Source organism: Sinocyclocheilus grahami, unplaced genomic scaffold, assembly GCF_001515645.1.
Source record: "Sinocyclocheilus grahami isolate Dianchi unplaced genomic scaffold, SAMN03320097.WGS_v1.1 scaffold78.1, whole genome shotgun sequence".
Taxonomy (NCBI): Eukaryota; Metazoa; Chordata; class Actinopteri; order Cypriniformes; family Cyprinidae; genus Sinocyclocheilus; species Sinocyclocheilus grahami.
In genome coordinates, this window is record NW_015505257.1 from 170,523 (window position 1) to 196,335 (window position 25,813).

Genomic DNA, 25,813 nt, shown 5'->3' on the forward strand with positions numbered 1-25,813 from the left:
AATATCCGGTAATGTCCACTTCGCAGGGCACTTACAGTCAAATATAGCAAACGTATGAAGCAATAAGATAAACATACAAAATGTGCAGAGCGGGGGTACGCGAGGACTGGAATTGGGAATCGCTGTTCTAAACATGCCAAAATTTTGAGGCTACAGCACAGCAGCTCTTCTTCTTGGTTTTCACTGATGCACTAACTCTGCAGCAGCACTTCTTCTTCGTCGTCTCGTCTCATGCGCTCACTCATGCGCTAACCACGACCTCGCCCCTCCCCACCCCCCAACCATTCGAATTTCTGTAGGCAGGAATTCTTTGTAATGAAATTCTAATGAGCCGCTTTGTGATATCACAAAGCCCGGAAACCAAACGCTGTAGTCCAAACGAGCCGTTTGCTGTAGTTCTTGAAAAATTTTTTTTTTTTTAAACTAAATATCTCCCTTTGGAGTGGACTTTGAGATTTGTAACTTTCTAGATCTTTTTTATGCCCAAACATACACACTACACACTGACTAAAATTTTTAAAGTGAAAAAGCATAATAGGACCTCTTTAAAGTGGCCAGAATAAACTGCAACCAGGAACACAGCAAAAAGACAGTTTTTATGTTTTTTATGCAAGTTGCTTTGGTAGGAAAGAGTTGTCTAAGAACAAAACTGTAGGCATACTTTGCAAAAAATATTCCAAATATATCCATTGAAACCCAGTCTTGTATGACCTCTAGACTTTCAGCAGTACAAACCACAGACATTCCAAGTCATGTGTGACATGAAGTGACAGCTTGTCATGTGAAAATCCGCTTCATCACTACATCCCAATGATAGGCTGAAATGTGAGAAATGTGGGACTGGGCAGAAGTAATAAGCTCAGACGAGCAGGTCATCCATGTCAATCAATAGGCTATGTTGTGGACATAAAACGGTTTTCCTGTGGTAGCTACATCTGGCTTCCTCAATGGAGTAATGAAACTGCCAGCTTCAATTGTTAAGAAGGAACGTAGCTTGGAATCAGTGCTAGTATTTTTTCCGTAATCTACCATAAATACAAATAGCATAACTAGCTATCAAAATGAATGCATGAACATTAAATGGCCATATGCAGGCATGTATTTCTTCACTTACATCGTCTGTTCGAAGCTTCTTTGCAGGACAGCCACCATCCACTGGGTGTAGCATGTAATACAGACGAACTTTGTTCGCATGCTTTCGACTCTGCAAGAAAATTAGAGAGATGGGACAATATATGAGAGGTGGTTTCGCAAGCAGCCCGTTTCATTCCAGTGTTGACAGAAAAACAACTCGCCGTTGATTATCAAACTAAGCGATATCAGGCCCCAAACAATTCTCATCAGAGCTACAGGAACAAGATTATGGGCCACTGCTTTCATTTCTCAAAGCTTGATATGCCCTTCTCTGGGCTCTGAATGATCGCTCTGGTGGGTGGATAAAGGTCCATATTGATTGTTGTACAGCAGATGAATGCCCAGCCAAGTGAACAGTGAACAGGCACCAGAAGAGTAATTCTCACCAAGGGTCCTCCAATCCATTATCAACCAACCAACCAACCAGTGAGATATCTGCCCCCAAAACAGTAAATCTGCATAAAAGTGATGTGGAGTTATATCTCCCTTCAAGCCACCATAGACTAAAATTATCTGTAGCTGTTATGATGCCTGGAAGACAAAAGGATTTTGGGAATCTATAAGTCAGAAAGATGATTCATCAGACATTAAAGGAATAGTTTACACAATAATGAAAACTCTGGTCATCCCAAACTCACTTTCTTTTATCTGGAGCACTTAAGAGATTTTACAGAATGTCCTAATTTATATTTTCATAAATGTAAATGAAAAAAAAAACAAACATAAAAGTATCATGTGGTTTGCTTGCCTCATACACTATATATCTTCTGAAGCTGATATGAAAGCTTTGTGTGAGCAAGAGAATTCAATTTAAATGTTTATTCAATAACCTTCCACTTTATAAAATAAAAAATGACAGGTATACTGTGCAATTCCATGCATAAAGATCAATACTGTGTGAAAAATATAAAAAAAATAAAGAATTGTCTTTTATATTGCCACAGTTAAAATATTATCTGAGAAAATGTACTTCATATTAACTTGACTTCTACCCACTATTTCAGTAATGTTAAATGAATAACTTATAGATTATAGACTTATAGTCTATTTCGTACTGTTTTTAGAATGTATTTAGTCAAGCAGACCTTGTGTCTAAACCATCGATATTCAACTTACACCTGTGTTCTCAGAGCAGCGAGGTGCTAATTGACTCGGGACTCTCTTGATCCCATCAAGTTGTGTTCAGTCAGCCCTGAGGTGTTCCCTCTCCTTTTGTTCATCTGATCATTTCAACCCATTGACACAATATCAGGTCTCTACTTTAAGGTATCTGACCCAAAATAGGTCAACTGAATCACTTGCATTGTGGCTGCATTTACACAGGATACATAAAGATGCCACAACATCCCAGTTAGGCAGTTCTGATAAATGTTTGGCATTGATCTTAACTGTCTGTTCTCATGTAATAAGCAAAGCATCTAGGGCTAGCGTTGACTTTGTTCGTTCTAGTAAGCTAGACTCTCCTCAGCGGGGTGGTGGCACACGGATCGGTCTCATTAAATGCATGACCACACAGCCTCATCGCTCTGTCTCCAGCAAACTTCTACCGTCCTCATTATAGCACCAACCAGCTGACAGTAACAAGCTTGCACCTCAGGGCTTTGTTTTCTGAATTCTGCGAGGAAAATGAAAGAAAACCAAAAGCAGATGTATCACAGTGTTGTAATGAGGAAAATGCAGCACATTTTACGATGCATTCGATGGCTATAGAGCACAACTGTAGAGCTCTGTGAGTGCACCTCTTGTTCATTTTCATTATTTTTTAGCAATAACAATATAAAGCTTTCAATACAAACCTATAACATGAGCTCTGAGGTTGTCAAAGCTTTTGTAGACAGTTTTGTTGAAAAACTGCACTACACTATAATCATGAAGAAAGATCCACCAATCAGAAAAGTCACTGTTACCAAGGAATCAGATGAAAAAAAAATCTCTGCTGTGACTGTGCACTGACAAAAACCATTGTTAACCACATAATTGAGTCTCCTTACACCCTAAAATGACATTCGCAAAGTAAAAAAAACATTTTTTGTTAAATTTAAGATTTTAAAAAATGCTGTAAAAAAAACACAGTGATGATGTTACAGACTTTTTACAGTACCTAAATGTTTATTTCATCAAATTCTAAAAAGTTAATAAAATCGTACTCTGTAAAAAAAAAAAAAAAAGGAGTGTATCAACATATTTATCAATCTATATTTTGAACTAATGGCCTGTCATTTATTCATACTTTTCCTTTTTTAACAATATTTTACTAAAGAAATATGCTTATCACCTTCAAAAATAATTGATACGTTTTACTTTTTGACTTTATATATTTAAATTAGTAATATAATATAATATAATAATTGTTACTGTATAAGGTACGGTAACGGTTAACCAATTAACAGGTTTTTACTGTTTACTGTTGCTTTTTAACATTTTCCCCTTACATTTTTTTAGTGTGTTGCTGTATTTGTGTGAATACTCTGCAATAAACATCAAATATATGGCATTAATTAATGACTTTCAAATAATTTCTGATTGAATGACATCATTTGCAATACATACATGCATTGAGTTTTTCATTTTCTCAAGATGTTACAGTTTTAATTTATACCGTTTTGCCTTTTTTTCTTTCTTTCTTTCTTTCTTTCTTTCTACTTCTTTGATTCACATATTTAAATGATTAATTTTGAAGCCGGTTGGTTTGACTTCAAACCTAAACTCTTTAGTGCAATATCTATAGAGAAATAAATGGAAAAATACTTCCACAACTGGTTAAAAATGAGCAGTCTCTGTTGTCACCTCATGTTAATCATGCTGGTGATAAGTAATAATCCCAAACTCTTTGTGACCTACCAATCTCTAAATATGATCTTTCATTTGGAAACACTGTCAAGAACGCCGCCGATCCATGTACCAACTGCTATCCTGCATGACCATGCCAAGCAACAAGAAGGTCAGATCAAATCTGAACTTCTCATATTGAAAGCCTCATCATTTAAACATGAGAGACATAATATTGCAGAGAGACCAGACTCTAGATTGGGTTAACAAGCTAACAGCTGGTTCTCAGCCAGCGCAAGTGTCGACCACATGCCTCAGGAGACAGAGAACGACAGGCAATAATTAAGACATCTCCATTCATGACTGAGGTAATGACATCTGATGCAAGAAGCTGTCATATGAATCATCCACTGTCTCGGTCGATGCATCAGATTAAACCGCAAAGACAAAAATTAAGAAGACAAAAACCGCTGCATGGGCTATTCATCCAAAAAGTCCCACTTTTGGACAAACAACTGTATCATATCTGATATGATGATTAGGGAGCCCCAGCTACTCTGGAGGCCTGGATGATTGGTGTGCAATACGAAGACCAGCACATCTAATTCCTAAGGTTGTTTGGAGAAATAGTATAGGCTGAAAGGAGCGAATGCAGAACAGCTGGCTGTTTCTGAGAACCACTGACTTTTTGAACTGCTGAGATTTTGAACTTGGCCCAGAAAATCCCAAATGCACATATCCAATGCTATGTAATTATCTGACTTGGATCCTGCCTTTGAAAACAGCTCTGAATTTGCCAGGAATAATGTGGCTCCTATAGTGAGCTGCTGCAAAAAATCTGGAGAGTTTTAAAAAGAAAGAAAGCTGACAATGCGCTGCTAGTGATCCATATGTATCCCGCTAATGGCGTATCCCACTGGGGTACATGCATCAGTGAACCATTAACTGATGCAAATAAACAAAAGCAATTACTTTTTTAAATGTACTAAAATGCTTACACAAAGAGGGTAATTTGTGTACCCCCTCATGCTCTGTTAGTGTATTAATTGAAATTAGTCATGTGACTTGCATCTGTGAGGGTTCAAGTGGGTTTATTGGGCTCCCAAGGTACTGTTGTTTTAGAACAAATATAAATGCGCTTTAGACATTACCAAGCAAATATATAATGACCACAATACTTATTGCTCAGTATAAATTAAATATAGATAAAATATAGTTGATAAAGTTGAAGTCGGTAATATTTTTTTGAAAGAAATGGATACTTTTATTAGGCAAGGATGCATTGCATTTAACAAAAGTGACAGAGAGGACATTTATAATATTACAAAAATAACAAATAAATTCTGTTCTTTTGAACGTTCTATTCATCGAAAAAATCCTGGGGGGAAAAAACTACCCACAAAAATATTAATCAGCACAACTGAACAACATTGATAACAATCAGAAATGTTCCTCGAGCAGCAAATCAGCATATTGATTTCTGAAGGATCATGTGACACTGAAGACTGGCGTAATGTTGCTGAAAATTCAGCTTTGCCATCACAGGAATAAATTGCATTTGAAAATATGTAGAAAACACTTATTTAAAATGGTAATATTTCACAACATCTGTGTTTTAGACCCCAAACTTTTAATCACTCCATCAGATGCCATTTCAATTCTTTCAACCAACCACTAAACCATACACACCAGAATGGGAAAGTTTATAATACAGAGGTTTCTCTTCATTTATATATCAACTTTGTCTTAGATATTTCTCTTGGACTAATAAAAAATAGACAAGTGGATATACATGTGGATACTCAGCTAGATTAATCTTGGCAGAATTAATGAGAAATGTTTGAGTTCATACTGAAATCTCAGCCTATAGATTGAGATATTGCGATCACCAGAGATTTCTCAAGAGAAAAATCAACAGAAGACATGCACCAAACTCTCCATTTGGTCTCCAATTAATTTCATTGTTGTCTGGGAGAAGTAATTGAGATATTATTCTCATTGAATTTTCATTTCTGATCTCACCGATGATTTTTACTTTCCTATGGGCAGGATTGTGGTATATCTATGCATCTCAATAAATTAGAATGTCGTGGAAAAGTTCATTTATTTTAGTAATTCAACGCAAATTGTGAAACTTGTGTATTAAATAAATTCAGAATCTATGGGGTTCCGGTCAGGCGAGTTTGCTGGCCAATCAAGCACAGTAACATCATGGTCATTGAACCAGCTTTTGGTACCTTTGGCAGTGTGGGCAGGTGCCAAGTCCTGCTGGAAAATGAAATCAGCATCTCCATAAACCTTGTCAGCAGAAGGAAGCATGAAGTGCTCTAAAATTTCCTGGTAGATGGCTGCGTTGACTGTGGACTTCAGAAAACACAGTGCACCAAAGTCCTCTTTTCAGATGAAAGTAAATTTTGGAAATTTACATTTGTAAATCAAGGTCCCAGAGTCTGGAGGAAGAGTGGAGAGGCACAGAAACCATGTTGCTTGAAGTCCAGTGTGAAGTTTCCACAGTCAGTGATGATTTGGGCTGCCATGTCATCTGCTGGTGTTGGTTCACTGTGTTTTCTGAAGTCCACAGTCAACGCAGCCATCTACCAGGAAATTTTAGAGCACTTCATGCTTCCTTCTGCTGACAAGGTTTATGGAGATGCTGATTTCAATTTTCAGTAAGACTTGGCACCTGCCCACACTGCCAAAGGTACCAAAAGCTGGTTCAATAACCATGGTGTTACTGTGCTTGATTGGCCAGCAAACTCTGATGCAGTAATTCATGCAAAAGGAGCCCCTACCAAGTATTGAGTACATGTACAGTAAATGAACATACTTTCCAGAAGGCCAACAATTCACTAAAAATGTTTTTTTTATTGGTCTTATGAAGTATTCTAATTTGTTGAGATAGTGAATTGGTGGGTTTTTGTTAAATGTGAGCCAAAATCATCACAATTAAAAGAACCAAAGACTTAAACTACTTCAGTCTGTGTGCATTGCATTTATTTAATACACGAGTTTCACAATTTGAGTTGAATTACTAAAATAAATGAACTTTTCCATGACATTCTAATTTATTGAGATGCACCTGTATGTAGGTTGTATATCAACCTACTCACATTTCTAGATTGATATTATCAGAATTAAATTTATTTACATACCATGATTGATGGTGGGTGAAATTCATCCCCCTTTTTTAATTGCATATGAATATTAGCAGCAAAAATCTAATTAACCTACTTATCTGCCCTCATTTAAGAAAGTGTGCAGGAGACCATAGAACTTTATTGACAGCAGATCAAATTAACGGGTATTAGTATATGTTTATGCTTTATGTGAACGTGTGTGTGTGTGTGTGTGTGTGTGTGTGTGTTACTCACCTCATAGTGGGCGACTCTCTGTGACTCAGAGATAAGCTGAGCGCTGCACACTTTGCAGTAGCTGTCAGTGAATAACCCCGGATCCACTTCTGTAGATTTCATCTGAAGAGGTATATTATGACAATTACTCATTTTTAAGCACATAACATGGCTGGTCACACATTCATTAGCAATGCCTCAAACTAGAAAAGGTACGAGGTCTAGCGAGACGGTCTCAAATATCCTAAACTCATTATTACAAACTTGTCAATAGTATAACAGTGAGAAAATAATCCAAACACAGCTCGATTGGCTAATCAAACCATTTTCAGTGTATTTGTAAAGTCATAACTTCGCCAACATCAATCATGTAAGATTTCATCGCTGTGACATTTTGAGTTTATCATACAGTGACATTCTTTGCGCAAACTGATGAAATCTGTGACATTTGGATTTGGCAAAAGGAGAGGGATGTTGGAGAGGAGGGGGTATAATGAGACAGACGAGAGAAGATAAAAATCTGGCACCGCTCTGTGTCAAAAGAGGCACCGACTTGATGCTATGCCTAGAGGATAAAGCAGTGCATAGTTTTTAATGCTGATCTGGGACCATCTGACATTAACCTTGTTCTGACCTTTAATAATCTAGACACTGCAAAATGATTGTGGGTCATAATGAGAGATTTCTAATGACAGAAGGAGGTGAGGTCATCCATTTGGGCCATACGCTCATTTGGAAAGCTCCTGGCACCTGACGGGGATCTTAAAGGAATAGTTCACCCAAAAATTAAAATATGCTGAAATTTTACTCACCATCAGGCCATCCAAGATGTAGATGAGTTTGATTCTTCATCAACACAGGTTTGGAGAAATTTAGCATTACATCACTGTCTCACCAATGGATCCTCTGCAGTGAATGGGTGCCGTCAGAATGAGAGTCCAAACAGCTGATAAAAACATCACAATAATCCACATGACTTTAAACATCTTGTGAAGTGAAAAAGCTGCGTGTTTGTAAGAAACAAATCCATTATTAGGACATTTTAACTTGATACATGATATGTGCAAATATCTCTTATGAAGAGACTGAGAGGATTGGATCCTCTGCAGTGAATGGGTGCCGTCAGAATGAGAGTCCAAACAGCTGATAAAAACATCACAATAATCCACATGACTTTAAACATCTTGTGAAGTGAAAAAGCTGCGTGTTTGTAAGAAACAAATCCATTATTAGGACATTTTAACTTGATACATGATATGTGCAAATATCTCTTATGAAGAGACAATTCATATTTTAGCCGGAAACAATGGTTTGAAGTTAAAAACATCTTACTGATAGATTTGTTTATTACAAATACACAGCTTTCCGCTTCACAAGACGTTAACTGATGGACTGGAGTGGTGTGGATTACTTGTGGATTATTGTGATGTTTTTATCAGCTGTTTGGACTCTCATTCTGACGGCACCCATTCACTGCAGAGGATCCTGCGTGTTTGTAAGAAACAAATCCATTATTAGGACATTTTAACTTGATACATGATATGTGCAAATATCTCTTATGAAGAGACTGAGAGGATTCATATTTTAGCCGGAAACAATGGTTTGAAGTTAAAAACATCTTACTGATAGATTTGTTTATTACAAACACACAGCTTTCCGCTTCACAAGACGTTAACTGATGGACTGGAGTGGTGTGGATTACTTGTGGATTATTGTGATGTTTTTATCAGCTGTTTGGACTCTCATTCTGACGGCACCCATTCACTGCAGAGGATCCTTTGGTGAGCAAGTGATGTAATGCCACATTTCTCCAGATCTGTTCCGATTAAGAAACAAGCTCATCTACATCTTGAATGGCCTGAAGTTGAGTACATTTTCAGCAAATTTTCATTTTTTAAATTAAAATTCAGACATCATTCAGACGTCATTCCAAACTTGTATGACATCTGTCTTCTGTGGAACACACAAAAAATGAATTAATACAAAAAAATTAAGAACGTTTCTGCAGGTTTTATGCATACAATTAAAGTCAATGGGATGCAAAAACAGTACAACGTTGGACCCCATTGACTTTCATTGTATGGACATTTTTCGGACATCTTTTGTGTTCAGTAGATGAAAGAAGGTCATACGGGTGTCGAGGGTGAGTAAATTATCAAATTTTCCATTTTTAGGATGAACTAACAAACTCAGCAACCATAATTAAATCAGAAAGTAGCCATAGTAAAAACTATGAACACACAATGAGATTAAATAGTTAAATAGTCTACAAAATGGACTACTTTAAAATCAAAATGTTTTCTTCTTTTTTTTTTAAAGACAAGTATAATCTATAAAAAACCTGTTTTTGCATGCTTTGATGAAGCTTCAGACGTTCACATGGGAGGTATTATGCTGCTCTAGATTCTACTTCGGAGGACCAGATCTGAGGAAACAACTGCTTAGGGCTCATTTGTGATTCAATGGCATTGCCAACTGAAATTTGAATAATGATAAAAGAGTTTTATATAAATAAAATTAAGGTTGTTTTCAAACCCTTTCTTCTCAACCTAGGGGTACCTTCAAACCATATCCCATAACTATTCCAGACAAGTTGTTTGCAGGCAGAAATGATGTTTCAGAATGTCTGTGACCCTCTGATGCCCCCCAAAAACTAAATAACACCCCGCAGCATCCTGCAGTCTGTGACTTTACACTCAATAATCCAAAATCATTACTTCCAAAAAAGCCTCTCTCAAAAGCAAACAAATGCATTCTCACTTATGCACAGAACATTTGTGGTAAAGATTTGTAATCGGCCTCCTCAAAAGTAAATAACTGAATTATGAGTTGAATTGAAGTGACTGCCACTTCAAAGGCCCTTCTAAATGATAATCAATGAGTCAAATGGAGATCAGAATAGCAACTGGCCCTGCCAATTTCTCAGAAATGTAAGCTTTAATGTAGACATGCAGGATTACAGCAGCTTGAGAAACCAATTGGGAATTACATAACGATTGATCAGACACTGTATTTGAGACTTTAATTAGAACTGTGAATGACTTGCTCAATACATTTGATATCCATCAGACAGTCTAGAAATCCAAATGTCCAAAATCAACATGAAAGATATCTTACAAATTACCCTGAAATAACTCATATTCCTAAAAGCTCAGAGAGGAAAAATAGTAGCCAAGCATTTAGCTTTTTTTTAGCATTTTATTTTTTGAAAGAAAGGAATTGGGCAGAAATGGTTTTCTGAAGAGATGGATCTTATCAGAGTCTCTCCTGTCAAAGTTAATCACGTCAATAAAAGCTCCAGCTAACAAAGGCCTGAGCAGATGAGCATAACACTCTTCTTTCATGTGTGGAAAAGTGATTGCTTGCCTCGCGTAAGCCTCAGAACCACATATTGATTTCCCCTAAGCTAGACAAAAATGCAATTTCCATTATTTTAATGAACGTTATAATGGAGAATGAAGTGCAGAGAAAAAATATATCAGTGAAAGGAGGAGAGCAGGTGCTCTCTCTTTATTCCTAAAACCCACTGCTCTGAAATGAGAAGACTACACAGATGATGTGTCTACAAAGTTACCAGCACCATAACGCAATTGTTGAAGACAATGACTGAACGTATGCACAAGAATATTCTAATATCAATAAAACTATATGGTCATATTCTGAATATGTATGTGCCATAAACCTGATTTTCATAAACAGATTAAACCAATATTCCAGTTTCTAGAAGTTTCAACATATGCTTTACTGTTCAAAATTTTTGGTCATGTCGATGTCTTAGAAATACCAACTTAAATATATATGAACTCACTCAGCAATATGATACTGTATATCCAAAACCTTTATATATCCATATTTGCTACACTTAAGGTTAATCAGATTAAGATCATCAATATCTTGACCCAAAAATGTCAATTCTGTTATAATTTACTCAGCCTAAAGCTGTCCCAAATCTGATTGATTTTTCTTCTGCTGAACACAAAAGAAGATATGTTGAAGCTCCACTGACTACTATTATTAAACTAGCATTGAATAGTATTGTTTGTGTCATTCTGTGTCACTGAGTCAATGGGGACCAGCAACTGTTTGGTTACCCACATCATTCAAAATATCTTTTTTTATTTTCAGCAGAAAAACTCATGCAGTTCAGGAACTAAATTCACAGCTAAATTATGACAGAATTTTCATTTTTTTGGGCGACCTATCTCTTTAACGTGTTTAAATAAAAGTCACAAATAGCTTTTATAAGGGTATTCAGATGAGATTTACAGGAGCACTAAAAAAGAAAATGTAACAGTTGAACAGAATCATAATAGTAGTAGTAGTACAATAATAAACTCAAAAAAAAACAAGTTGCTGTTTTTCCATGTTAAGGTTCATGCATTATGAAGAATGAACATTCGCGTAAAAGTGAAAACAAAAGCTTACTTGTAATTTCAAACTGTATCCCTGGTGCAGGTGTTCAGGACAGACAGGCTGATGATTGTTGATCGTACAGCTCATAGAGAGTGTGTGTGTGTGAGTGATGCTGCGTGTGTCTGCATCAGTGTCCTCAGTGAGCTCCATGTTCAGCGGCTGCTCTCCGCCCCGGGCCGCGCTCATTGGCTGCTACCGGCACACATCAACAACGTGCAAAATGCAAATTAAGAAATAATTCATTTAAATAAAATTAATTCTCATTTAAATAATCTGTGAGCTGTTGAAGTATTTGAAAACGCGTGAGTGATTAAAAAAAAACGTATTTTCTATTCAGTTTATTTCTGTTTGATTATGTACGGCGACCTCTTTCATAAGGTTAAGTGTTGGAACTTTTATAGAAAAACATTTTATTTCTAGGAAAGGGTTGCTTACACGCGTTCTGGTTTGTAGATTTACAGGCATACGTGCACTCGTCAAACGGGCGTTGCGTCCGTTCAAACCCTGGAGACTGGAGCATGCTGTTAGGAACCGTTAAGAACGCAAGAAAGCGCCCAGTGTGAACGGTCCACAACGCTGTGAGTAATTAAAGGTAAATAAAAAAATAAAACAAACGATTAACATCTTGGGTGTGAGGCGACAGTAGTCATGCATCCAGGACAACAGGTGTCAGTATAAAATCCAAAACAGCGATTGATAATATACAGACATTTTGAGAAAATGTATGTTTTATTTAGCCTAAGTGATGATTCATAGATAGATCACCAGGCAGATCCTCAGTGAGCTCCATGTTCAGCGGCTGCTCTCCGCCCCGGGCCGCGCTCATTGGCTGCTACCGGCACACATCAACAACGTGCAAAATGCAAATTAAGAAATAATTCATTTAAAGAAAATTAATTCTCATTTAAATAATCTGTGAGCTGTTGAAGTATTTGAAAACGCGTGAGTGATTTAAAAAAAAACGTATTTTCTATTCAGTTTATTTCTGTTTGATTATGTACGGCGACCTCTTTCATAAGGTTAAGTGTTGGAACTTTTATAGAAAAACATTTTATTTCTAGGAAAGGGTTGCTTACACGCGTTCTGGTTTGTAGATTTACAGGCATACGTGCACTCGTCAAACGGGCGTTGCGTCCGTTCAAACCCTGGAGACTGGAGCATGCTGTTAGGAACCGTTAAGAACGCAAGAAAGCGCCCAGTGTGAACGGTCCACAACGCTGTGAGTAATTAAAGGTAAATAAAAAAATAAAACAAACGATTAACATCTTGGGTGTGAGGCGACAGTAGTCATGCATCCAGGACAACAGGTGTCAGTATAAAATCCAAAACAGCGATTGATAATATACAGACATTTTGAGAAAATGTATGTTTTATTTAGCCTAAGTGATGATTCATAGATAGATCACCAGGCAGACATATGTTTTCTTCATTTGTGTTGCAGGACAATGCTCTTGACTATTAACCGAATGGGAGTGTCAAATACTAGTTAGTACATCTTCAAGTCCCCTTGGAATAAATTGGATTAAACTCACTTTTCTAGGAGCTAGGTACATTTTGGCTCTTTATTTTCATACTGTTTAAATTACAATAATCAGATTTGATAAATAATAAAGAGAAAGTGCATACGCCTGATCAGATCGTTATTTCCAAAAGTCTGGTAACCTTTCATAAAAATACATAGGCTATTCTTTTTGTAAAGTAACATAAATCAACAGGTACTGCATAACAGGAATGACCGTCAGGTAAGGTAGGTGCTGGCCTCTATTGGGCATTTGGTGTAATTGCATGGATGGAGATGATGCATGCTGCTGTGGAGTATTTCATAAATCAGTTGTTTGCTTTACATATACCTCTCATTGGATATATAAACATGTCACTGACATATTTCAGATGACGCATTTGGGATGTTGATATGTTTATAACGCTTTCTACAGGCATCACAGTGACTGACTGTCTCAGTATACAGGTACATCTAAAAAAAAATAGAATATCATGAAAAAGGTTAATATTTTTTGTCACTCATTTCAGGTGAAACCCATATATTATATAGATTCATTACACATAGAGTGAAATATTTCAAGCCTTTATTTCTTGAAATTTTGATGATTATGGCTTACAGATAATGAAAACCCAAAATTCAGTGTCTCAGAAAATTAGAATATTGTGAAAAAGTTCAATATTGGAAAGTCATGGTGTCACACCCTGATCAGCTAATTACCTCAAAACACCTGCAAAGGTTTCCTGAGCCTTTAAATGGTCTCTCAGTCTGGGTCAGGAGGCTACACAATCATGGGGAAGACTGATGACTTGACAGAAGTCATTGACACCCTCCACAAGGAGGGTAAGCCACAAAATGTAATTGCTAAAGACGCTGGTTGTTCACAGAGTGCTATATCTAAGCATATTCATAGAAAGTTGAGTGGAAGGAAAAAGTGTGGTTTGGGTTTTCATTATCTGTAAGCCATAATCATCAAAATTTCAAGAAATAAAGGCTTGAAATATTTCACTCTATGTGTAATGAATCTATATAATATATGGGTTTCACTTTCTGAAATGAGTGACAAAAAATATTGACCTTTTTCATGATATTCAAATTTTTTGAGATGTACCTGTAAAGGTCAGGTCCTGATTATAGAAATAAGAGACTGACTATCCCTTGAGCCAATATATCGTCTAATTGAATGACAGAAAAAAAACAGAGCAGTCATAAATTTGGACAGACAGTTGTTATTTTACATTTTTCTCATGGTGAAAGAACGGACTTGAGATTTAGAGCCAGATTTTTTCTCTCAATCATCAGGGAGTTTGCAGTGCCAAAACTGTAGTATGAGTAGCTTGAGAGAGAAAAAATTCCTGGAAGAAAGTTTTCCTCAAACAGAGTCTCCAAACCAAATGTAATATTACAAAAAAAAATAAAAATCCAATAATAGATGAAGTAGATTATTCAACTGAAAAATATTTACTTCTCTTGTTAGTGGCTAAATGTAATACAACTCCACAGCTTTACCCCATTTTCGATTTGTCAATGTCAGAAATGAAACATGAAAAAGATGTGTTTATATCCCAGAGGTATGAGAGGCCATCAGCTGATTTATGAAATCCTACCCTCCTGCCAAAATCTGCTCTCACCTCACAGTAAGGGTCAGGTCTGTATCTCAAGACTTGCAAGAGCAAATCAAGTCCAGTGTGTGTCTACAGATCCCGTCCCTGCCAAATCCATGATCCACAACACCCAAGTCAGTTATCATCTGTCCTGGTTATGTTTAAACTGAACTGCATGCGGTCCGGATTTAAATGCATCTGATTCAGCATTGAATTTGTGCCAAAAAAGAGTGGCAAGTGGCCTTAAGTGGCTTAAAGGATTAGTTCACACATGCAAAAAAAAAAAATTAATTACCTTTATAATATGCTAACAACCACCTTAAAAACACAGGTGGCAAAGAAAAGGACACATTTTGAATCAAAGTTCATCACAAGTAGATTTTCCACAAGCTGAAGTAAATACTAATCTACTGTATTGAAGGTGCACAGTGTCATACACACAAATACAAAACTCCATCATGGTAACACACGTGACAATAAAATGATGCAATAAACATTCATTAAACTACATATGATGTAACAAAACCCCGATGTACATAACTGATAAGAAAACAAAAATGAAGAAAGCATTATTTCAATGAAAAACCATCCATTTCACATCAGTTTACATTTTTTCCCTTTAGATTATAAGATGACTTGTTTTTGCAAACTGCACATTTAAAAGTTTTTTTACTGTAAAATTACATTAAAATTCCCATTCAATCTATTGCAGATTTTCAGATATGAAGTGAACTTACTGTTAATCAATTAACAGTTTTTTACCATGGAATTTTACAGCCTTTCAGATTACAAATATGATAATTTTTTATCCATATGCACTTTATTTCATATTCTCTCATTCATAAGTCATAAGTCAACTGTCTAAATTTCATAAGTAATATAATAGCTTTGTTTGAGGAAAAGAACAAAATCTAAGTTTATTTGAACAAAAAGTGTTGAATATACACAAATGCAAATGGGATTTTGAGACTTATGTTACGGCTTAAATTTTGGTTTATTCGTCACACAAAGATGTTGTATGATTTCAGAATACTTTGGCAAAACTATAGTAGAGTCATATGGACAACTTTTAGGGTGTTTTAGTCATTTTTGAAGCTTGATAGCTCTTGGTCATTTTCATTGTATGGAAAAGAGCTCATATTCTACTAAACTTCTCCTTTTGTTTTCCCCAGAAGAAGTATGAATGTCACACGGGTTTGGAAGAACTTGAGGATTGAGTAATGACAGAATTTTTATTTTTGAGTGAACTATCCCTTTAAGGTACCAGATATCGATACATCATGTTCTTGCATATGTCAAAATACACCATTCTTGTGTCATTCACTTCGATTACAAAAGACATTTCTTGGACCCAAAGTTTCAAGAAGTACTTTACCAGACAGCATTCCTTCACTCCCACCCACAAGAGTCAAGAAGGCCATTTGTTTGATAAAACTGTGAGATGTTGAACAAACTGAATCAGATTTATTTAGGCATAATCTAGATCAGAAGGATTGTGCAAACAGACCTCAGTTGAAATAATGTTGTGCTAATATAAATATGTAAAATGCAATCCTAATAAGACTGGCAGACAAAACCCTCATCATCGAATTGGCAACAGTGACGGCACAATATTCAGAGTCTACGCATCCCATCTGGCAGGATTCGCAGTTGGCATGTGTGAGAACTTCAGTCCAAACCCCATGTGGAAGTATGTTTACCGCAGAGCCCATCTTACATCAGATGCTATCCTGTGAGAGCATCATATTATTTATGGCATTTAATAGGCTTTCCCCTCAAGGCTGGAGACAAAAACGCAAGTCTTTTTCATTCAATGAAGCTGGGAAATATGCAGCAGAAAAGCCAACAGCTGCTTCTAATGATCATCCCATAGAGTCTGGCAGCCAATGTCATCCCAGAGCACAAAACACAGCTATTTGCTTAACCTGGATAAACCATCACTAGGCTTTTGCACGAGCTGGGATCGGTCGGCTTCTCCTGGGGGTTACACGCACTCAGGGTTTTTGCTATTTGCCATGTATGGATTTATTTCTAAACGTGTTCGCTGCAAATGGTTTAATTTCAGCTTGAATCACCCTGAAAGGACGTCAAAACAAAAGGTTGGGGGGTCTTCAAAAGTAACTAAACAGTTTTAAAGGAATGCTCTGGGTTCAGTACAAGTTAAGCTCTATGGACAACATCTGTGGCATGTTGGCGATTACCACAGACAATTTCAACTCATCCCTCAGTTTGTAAAAACACACAAAAATGCACTTAGAAATCTTTGGGACATGACATTCCAGAGGGTTCAAAAGCTCATATTTTTGTTGAGGTATTAATTTGTCTTTTAACAATATCCAACAGTGTGTACTCATACGTCACAAGTGAATTTCTTTCTTTTTTATTTTTTTCTGAAAGTCATGGAAATTTTCATCACATTTCAATTGATGTATTTTGTTAGAAGCATTCTGTGAAGCAAATGATGCTGGCGGAAATGACATTTCAAACATTTTTGTATTAAATCCTTTCATTTAAAGCCAATTTCAAAGCTTGCATTTTATGTATCTTAAATGCACCTTTTTTCATAATTTGACAGAATAGAGTTTGTTTAGACATTGCATTTATTTTTATTATTATTATTATTAAAACAATATATATATATAGTATATATAGTAGTTAATTTTATTATTAGGGAAACCAATTTCCACTACATATGAAAAATAATCATGTTTTTTAAATCATAATTATGACAAAAAGTCATAACTATGAGCTAAAAGTAAAAAAATATGACATATTGAGTCATAATTATAAGATTAAAAAGTTGAAATTGACAGTCACAATTATGAGATAAAATGTCATAATTATGACTTTCAAAATTAAAATGTAATATGAAAAGCTGAAATTATGACAGTTGAAATCAAGATGAAAAAGTAGAAATCATACTGAATTTGAAATTGACATAAAAATTCAAAATTATGATTGTCAAATTATGCTATAAAATGTAGAATTTTTCATCATAATTATGACTTAGTATCTCATACTTTAAACCTTTTATCTCATAATTATGACTTAGTGTCTCATTATTTTTATATCCTTTGGCTTTTTATGCCATAATTATGCTTTTTTTAAAGCATTATTTTTTTTTCTAATGAGGTGCAACTGTGCAACTATCATAATCATCATTTTAAACATACAATATATTTTTATGATGTTTTTTTTAAATATATTATAAGATTGAAATCATTGTACATTGTGAAATGAACAGTGTTTGCAAGCTTTACATGGCCACCCTTTATTTTTCGACATATAAACATGGCCATGCAGCACCTGTGTGTTAGAATGATTTCATGGCAGATTCATTTGCAAAGGCATGTTGTCAACACCAGCACTATCTGAATCTGATGCTATCACTATTGCACACTTTATGACGCTGGGAATGTAAACAGGTGTAGTGCCAACGGCAATATGAGACACACACATTCACTCTCTTGCTCTTGCATGACTCATGAAATCATGAAAACTGAAATTTGTTCCACCTAAATCAGATGGATGAAAGTGAGCGTTTTGAGACTTTTCAGGAGCAGTATGCATCATTAGTGCAAAGTCAGGTAATTTGAAGGCCTGGCCTGTTGGAGCATGATAGTCAAGAACAGATCTTACTGTTTCACAGCTCATCAGCCACAAATATTGATTGGTGGGCATTACAACACAGAAGTTTGCTTTTCTTGAGTTGACGTATTTCACAAAGCTTGTTTGAATAACCGTGGTTGCGTCACAGCTATTAACCATTATTTGCTACTTGCTATTTGGAGGCATGCTAGCCATTGTAGCGAATCAGCTCATGGGGAAATATGAATAATTAATCATAACTAGTTATAATTAATTATAAATATTTAGATCCGCTGTAGATATTTACTTGACATCTCAGGGTCAACTGTCTGTCAATTCTAAGAACGTTAATTTCCTGGTTAAGGGAAATAACTTTCTTACTGTACAACTCTACACAGAGCTTGTAGCATAAATCTGCATGATTAAGTGACTCCAGTTATGAGCAAACAATGAACAACGTCAAGTGTGATACAAATAAGACTTTATTAACTACATAAACACTTAAACTAGTCTAACATACCAGGGGCATTCTCACTCAGAAGAGCATTTGATTGGACAAAAATCAGTGTAGTACAGGATGAGCCATCGATATTTGGGTCAGTTTTTCCTGACGAGAAATACATACATTTTAAACGTCAAAGTTTTAAATGGTTTGAAGTACATTAGCATAGATGACATCAAAGCAAATATACTGTCAAAAGTTGGAGATAAAATAGAATGTTTTATAAGAAAATCTTTCTACTTCAAAATTCCACATTAACTAGCAATTTTCAAGTAAAAATTGTTTATACACCATTTTTTCAGTGTAGACATGGACTAAATGGTAAAGAAAAAAAGGTAAATGGTAGACATGGACTTTTCTTTTCTCTTAAGTAATTAATTGGGAGTAACTGGTTAGATCTGAGTTTCTTTCCAGAATGTGCAAGCAGAAGTTGCCATTTATTCATTTATAAAATTATCTTGGATCGTTTACTATAAATGATCATTTATCATATAATCTTTTGGTTTTGACTCAATTATTAACTCTCCTCAAAAAAAAAAGAGAGCGAGAGAAAACTCAAACCGCCTTTCATCAGGAAAGCTGGGAGAGAAATATGTCCAAATCATTCCCTCAATCCAAAACAAACACCTCTGATCTGTCTATACAAGATAAACACTTTGTCTGGCTGTTTGCTTATTCAGGGCACATGCAGAGTCTGAAATTTCTCTAATCTGTTCTGATTCATAGTGATTATTTTGCTGTGATTTCACACCATGTGATTGTTAAAGCTGGACTGCTTGGCAGGTCACAACTGCTACTTGTCTTTTTTACTTAAATCACCAACTAATACACAGTATGTAATAAAGAGTGCAGTCAAATATATTAAAAATATTTTCTGTTTTAATGTTGAATGATTACAGTGCATTGTGCAAGTCCTCAGGCATGCTATAGGACACCTTCCACAGCATGATTAATTGTGATTTGCATCCTATTCAGCAATAAACTGTCAAAAAAAGTATCTCTTTATTGTGTAAGATGTTATGTATTTTACTGAATACCGAATACCTGATAGCTGTGACGAATATTATAAAACATAAACATTATTAACAGATTGCATGGATATAGATATTATTCCACCATGAAAACATCAATATATATCAAAAGGCAGTTTTTGCAAACTGACTTGAAGCATAATGGAATGCAAATAACTATGAATAACTGTTTTGTACTTGGATTGGTTAGAAATGTTCAACAACATTTTAAAATTTGATCTAAATGGCACTTGTTTGTATGTATTCAGGCAAACAAACTAAGTTGGATTGTGGCATCTGTGGTTCCTTTATATACTGTACTGTACTGTAATGCAAAATGTAATATGTTATAATGGGAAGTTCACAAAGATTAGTAACCAGATGATCAAAAATCACTTGAACATTGTCTCAAAAGCTGAACATTTGTGGCTTTTAAGTTTTTTAAGAGCCTTCTTAAATTCTTTGCTAGATTTGTCCCACTTATGAATGCCTGTCAATATATGCTGTTTCCCCACACTCCGGCCCATGATTAAATAGTTGCTCCCTAGGTTTTCCAGTTGTTGGCATGGGCAGTCTGCTCCGTTTTTCAGGTAAAGAACAAGCTTCTTTAGGTCCTGCTTTTTCAGAGTTCCAAGCTTCACCGCCTTCCTCCTTTTTTGCAGAATGACTTTTCGATCTAAGTTGTCTATTTTGACTTCCTTAATCTTCGTCTTGATTGCTACAAAAAGAAAAATGTAGGTTTGAGAAGTCATTAATGTTCATGAAGGTTTAAGTGAGGCAATTTCTTTGCACACCTATGAAGTCTTAAATAAATATCTAAAAGTGTTGTGTAATGTCTAAAACAGTTATGGAAGTTAAAACCTTTATATAAAAAAAAATCCTTCAAGTGCTGACAGAAAATGCAAATATTTGAAGTATTTTTGCTTACGGTCATTGTTGTATTTTTTTGCCATGGAAATGCTGAACACTTGGCTGTTTTTCATAATCTGTTGTTACATTTTAGCCAATAATTCATTCTAGTCTTTCAGATGCTATTCTGTACTAATTGTGCAAAGCTGGATGGTGCAATGTATTGTATCGCAATATCGTCCAGGGTGTGAGAGCATACGATTCTTGGGTACGAATCAAATTCTAAATCCAACCAAGATCAATAAAGAGACTGCACACTTTCTCCAAAACTTACACTATTAATAATGTTAAAACGAAAAAGGTATTTTTACCGATCCCTGAGGCACTCCTCAAATCACTGGCTATTCAAGCACTGCATTATGAAAGAATTTAAGCATTTTAAAGTAGTTATTGCCCATGTGTATTGTGGATAACAATGTTTAGCATTCACATAATCAAACACATTAAGTACTAGCTTTTAAACTCAAGGACATAATCCACTGAGCTGTAAAATTTTCTTGTTCCCTGGAGCTTTATTTTGACAAAACATCTGGGTCAAAAAAAAAAGCCAGAAAATACAAACTACATTGGGGTTTCCACCGATAACTTTTCTAATGTTATTCATGTGCTGCATTTATACCTTCAACATAAAACAAGCATTTAATTTTAATTATAAGCATTTTCGCTAAAAACATATAAGCAACCTTTAGAAAGTTTCAGGTAAACTGAAATGTGCTTCTTATGGTTACAATTAGGTTTTATGTTGAAAAGTATATAATAGTTTTATTATGACTGAATCAACATGACTAAATTGGGTTACAACAACAAAAGTCATTTTTAAGCTCAGTTTAGGTAGAAATATCAAATAAAAAAAAATAGGTAAAAAATTCCATATTTTGATTTCCACATTTTACAGTGTTACACATAGACAGTCATCCTATAATGACATAGAAAAAGCCTTTGTTGGGTTGGTGCTTGACAGCTTAAAAATAAAAGCGTCCATGAAATTCTTGCCAGCGGCAAGCTTCCTGTCTTGGACAACATCTCAGACCCTGAAAAAAAGACCTTCTGGATTCTGACCACATCACTGGTTCTTAGAAACAGCATTTTCAAGTAGCTCTTCTTTTTATAAATCCAAATATCTCCATTCACGGATGAAATCTAATAATCGACTATTATACTATTATTAGTATGTTGTTCTACAAATAAATAAATACATTCTGGAAATATACAAGGAGAAGAAAGGTTTGACCACGCTGAGTTGCATTTAAAAACAAAACAATGGGAATGGAACAACAAAAAAAGACCTATTCAGTGGTAAACAATACTGGACGCACAATATTCAGTGTTTATCAGTACTGTGGTCACACATGTTGTTATGTTTAAGCAGCACTACAACATTCTTACTGTCTCAAGAGAGATAGATTTAAGAAGTGCGAATCCAGACAGTAATTTTAGAAATATTTTTTTCAGGCAACAATATTATTGGAAACAAATGTGTGGGCTAAAAACCTGGACCTGAGCAGAATCACAATGACTGGAATCAGCCGATCGGATTTTGTTCTGTTGAAGTCATTAAGCTCTGGCCAATAAATGAAGTGTGCTAAAATCACTTGCGTTAGTAGCAGTATGCCGAAAAGTGTTTGGAACAAGATATGTTTTTAGTGCTTGATTTGTTTGTAAAAGATCTGTGCCAAAGCCCATCACATCTGAGGTGCATTTTAATATGTTTAGGCAGATTTCCATAATAGTCTATATAAAAAAGAGCTCATTTTCAAAATGGTTGTGAACTCATAGGGTTTGACTTTGTAGTCAGTTTCAACTTTGTACCATAAGATCAGCATGTTGATAGCAGTCAGGGAAAAAATACAGCCAGTTTATCATTTCTGTCTATAGACAAAATATAATAGACACAATAAATTGGAACTTGAAGATCTCACTAATTGAACTAATCATTTATGTTTTCTTTATTTATCTTGAATTTAATCTTTTAAAATAAATAGACTACATATTTAAACTAATGACTTGGGTGCAATCTGAACTGAACTTTTGATTAGGGTGCTTTTTTAAATACTGATACAACAATATTGCATTAAACATTCTTTACCGAATTCACTGGCACACATGTGTTCCAGAATTCCATCTGTGTTCATCTCATTGTCACATGGCGGACACACAGAAGTGACACCTTCAAAAAAGAAAACAAAAAAATTGGATCCAAATTTGCTGACATATGTATTCAATAATGCTTGCTTATCAACTTGAAATGTAAGCAATTGTAAGATTATAAATTGATCTGTAAATGTTGTAAATGTTTAATTACTTTAAAACCAAAAACCTTAGAACATTCAATAATAATATTCATCATCATCATAATCATCAGTGTATTATTTTGATTCTGTACTTGTGTGTGTGTGTTTAGTTTTTTTGTTCATCAAACAGCATTTTTTCCATTCATTTATCCTCTCAATAATTTCCTGGGGGGTTTTTTTCAACTTGATTTTTTACTGTTTCAAATTCAAAATGGTGAGAAGGTGCAACAAATGTATCAGTGCAGGTTATGACTTTGACATGAATTTAAAATTTTAATTTATTTTAACATTGTCATGTTAACTAAGAACTAAATACGTGTCAATAACTTTGTTGGTAATGCAACAAACTTATCTTAAATGATCAGCCTTATCCAACCATAATACACTACACTTATCTAGTCCAAACTTGAAACACACATACTGATTCTTACTTTTATTTTTCACATTTTTAAATAGCAGTAACAAAATGTTACCAAATCAGTAAAATAGCAAACCGAAACGTATATGAGAACTGTGAAGACACCACATAAAAACTATATTATATTTTAGATAAGCTAGAAATTCAGTCAACACAATTTATATTTGTCGGCAAAATATTTTTTTTTTAAGAAACAAAAATGAAGATAAAAAAAATAAGCTAATAATACACACCTGGGGATTTATCCGTATCGTCGCTACTGGTGGTGTTCATAGAAATGCACACGTCGCCCAGGGGAAACTTGTCACAGTTGAGCATTTCAGGCCAAGGGAACCCAAACGCCTGCATTATAGGGGTACAACTATCCCGGACAGCCTCGCACAGCCAGCGGCACGGATATATGGGTCTTTCGAGGCACACGGGGGCGAAGAGCGAGCAGAGGAACACTTGCGTGCCGGGGTGACAGGCTTTGTGCACCAGAGGAACCCAGCTGCCCGCTTGCTGCTTCACCTCAGCTATGGTTTCATGCTCTAGCAAATTGGGAAGCAGCATCTGGTGGTAGCCCACATTGAAACACAGCCTCAGGTCCTCGGGAATTTCCATGCACTGTGGGCTTTTGCCGTAACTGTTTACCCACGTCTCCGGTTTCCAAGTGTAGTACTCATACTCGGTAGCGTTGAGCGAAGGGAGGAGGACAACTGGAGCGATGAACATCCACAGCTTGGGGAGAAGATTCTTCATGGCACGAGGAGAAAAATATTGTATCGATAACAGTTATATCCACCTGCGTTGCACTGTTGAGACTTCAGAAGTACGTCTTTGCATTAGTACTGCACTAACGGTTTTTTTGGCGTCCTCGTTCTCCACAGTCCTGATATGAGAGAGTGTCGCGCGCTGCAGTTCGCTTGCGCAGCGCTAGAGTAAATGAACACGCTTGAAAGGTGAAACAACCAATAGTAATTCAACCGGCTTGGCATAACGCGAAGATTGCTCAATGTGCTTGACAATTTTTTTCTTCATGCAAGGGGACTAAAATAATTCATGAACTCCTTGTGTCTACTAATTGACCGAATTTTTTAGATAATATAGCCTAAATATGTGTGGCCACGTTGTAAATTAAAACGATCCGATTCAAAAGAACGATTCATTCGCGAATTGGGCATCATTATAAAGATATTATGTTCTTTATATCTAATACTGATGTTAAGAGGGTGATCTATGCATCCACAATTATAATGTATTACCAATAATATGTTGCAATAAAATGTAATTGTTGTAAAATTCTGTTTAATTTTTTTACAAGTTAAACTAGTTCACGAGTGACCTGACCAGTTTTTCAAATAAATAAATATAGGGTCGGTCTGTCACAATCAAAATTTCTGTGTGTGTGCGCGTTTTTGTGACAAATGAGGACATAAATTTGTATAATGACAAAGGTATAACATAGGTATTACAAGGAGAAGGTGACTTTTCAGGACATTACCCCATGTCCACACTTTTCAAAACGCTTATAAATCACACAGAATGGAGTGTATTGAAAATCTGAAATAGCACAAAGTTTCCTGTGAGGGGTAGGTTTAGGGGTAGGGTTGGTAAAGGGCAATAGAATATACGGTCTGTACAGTATAAAAACCATTACACCTATGGGATGTCCCCACTTTTCACAAAAACAAACCTGTGTGTGTGTGTGTGTGTGTGTGGATTACTTTGGATTACTTAAACAACATTGTGATGTTTTTATAGGCTGTATGGACTCTCAATCTGACGGCACCCATTCACTGCAGATGATCCATTGGTGAGCAAGTGATGTCATGGTAAATTTCTCCAAATATGTTCTGATGAAGAAGCAAACCCATCTTGAATGGCCTGACGGTGAGAGAACTTTTGTTTTGGGGGGAACATTTTGGGTGAAACCATCTTGGTAGAAATGGCAAAACTGGCATCTAAACAGCTGCATTTGTTAAAGAGGCTTTGCCCTCGGGTTGAAAAGCTCTTGTGTAACAGACTCATAAAATGTAAGTGAAAATGGCTGTACATGGACTATGTCAGTGGTGCATCTGTAAAATGCCTGATCTAATTCTATAAAAGTTCCACAGCCTGATTTATAGCAGTGTTTGTCAAGTCGGTCAATGCAACCCGGATGGCTCCTCTGCTACAAAGACGCGTTATTTAGAATTTAGAATTAAACATCTGCGACTTTTGGCTGGGTTTCTTGGACTGGGATGATGCAGATGCTTGTGAGATGCCCTGCGCTGTGTCTCGTTTGCTTTCCACACTGATTTGAAAGCAGCTTCTAATACTAACTTCAACCATTAAACGCCAATGTG

General features: G+C 35.8%; 1 protein-coding gene and 1 pseudogene across 1 annotated transcript; both read right to left on the bottom strand.

The window, feature by feature from the left end:
• The window catches only part of LOC107586210 (zinc finger matrin-type protein 4-like), a 30,555-nt pseudogene extending 18,786 nt beyond the window's left edge, over positions 1 to 11,769 (bottom strand).
• Positions 11,770 to 19,715: 7,946 nt separating this feature from the next.
• Positions 19,716 to 24,434, bottom strand: LOC107586121 (secreted frizzled-related protein 1-like). Its single transcript, XM_016273354.1, has 3 exons — positions 23,720 to 24,434; positions 22,864 to 22,944; positions 19,716 to 20,586 (listed from the first exon to the last, which is right to left on the bottom strand). Exons 1-3 carry the CDS (start codon positions 24,225 to 24,227, stop codon positions 20,261 to 20,263), a joined length of 915 nt encoding a protein of 304 aa, XP_016128840.1. The 5' UTR covers positions 24,228 to 24,434; the 3' UTR covers positions 19,716 to 20,260.
• Between the last annotated feature and the right edge of the window lie 1,379 nt (positions 24,435 to 25,813).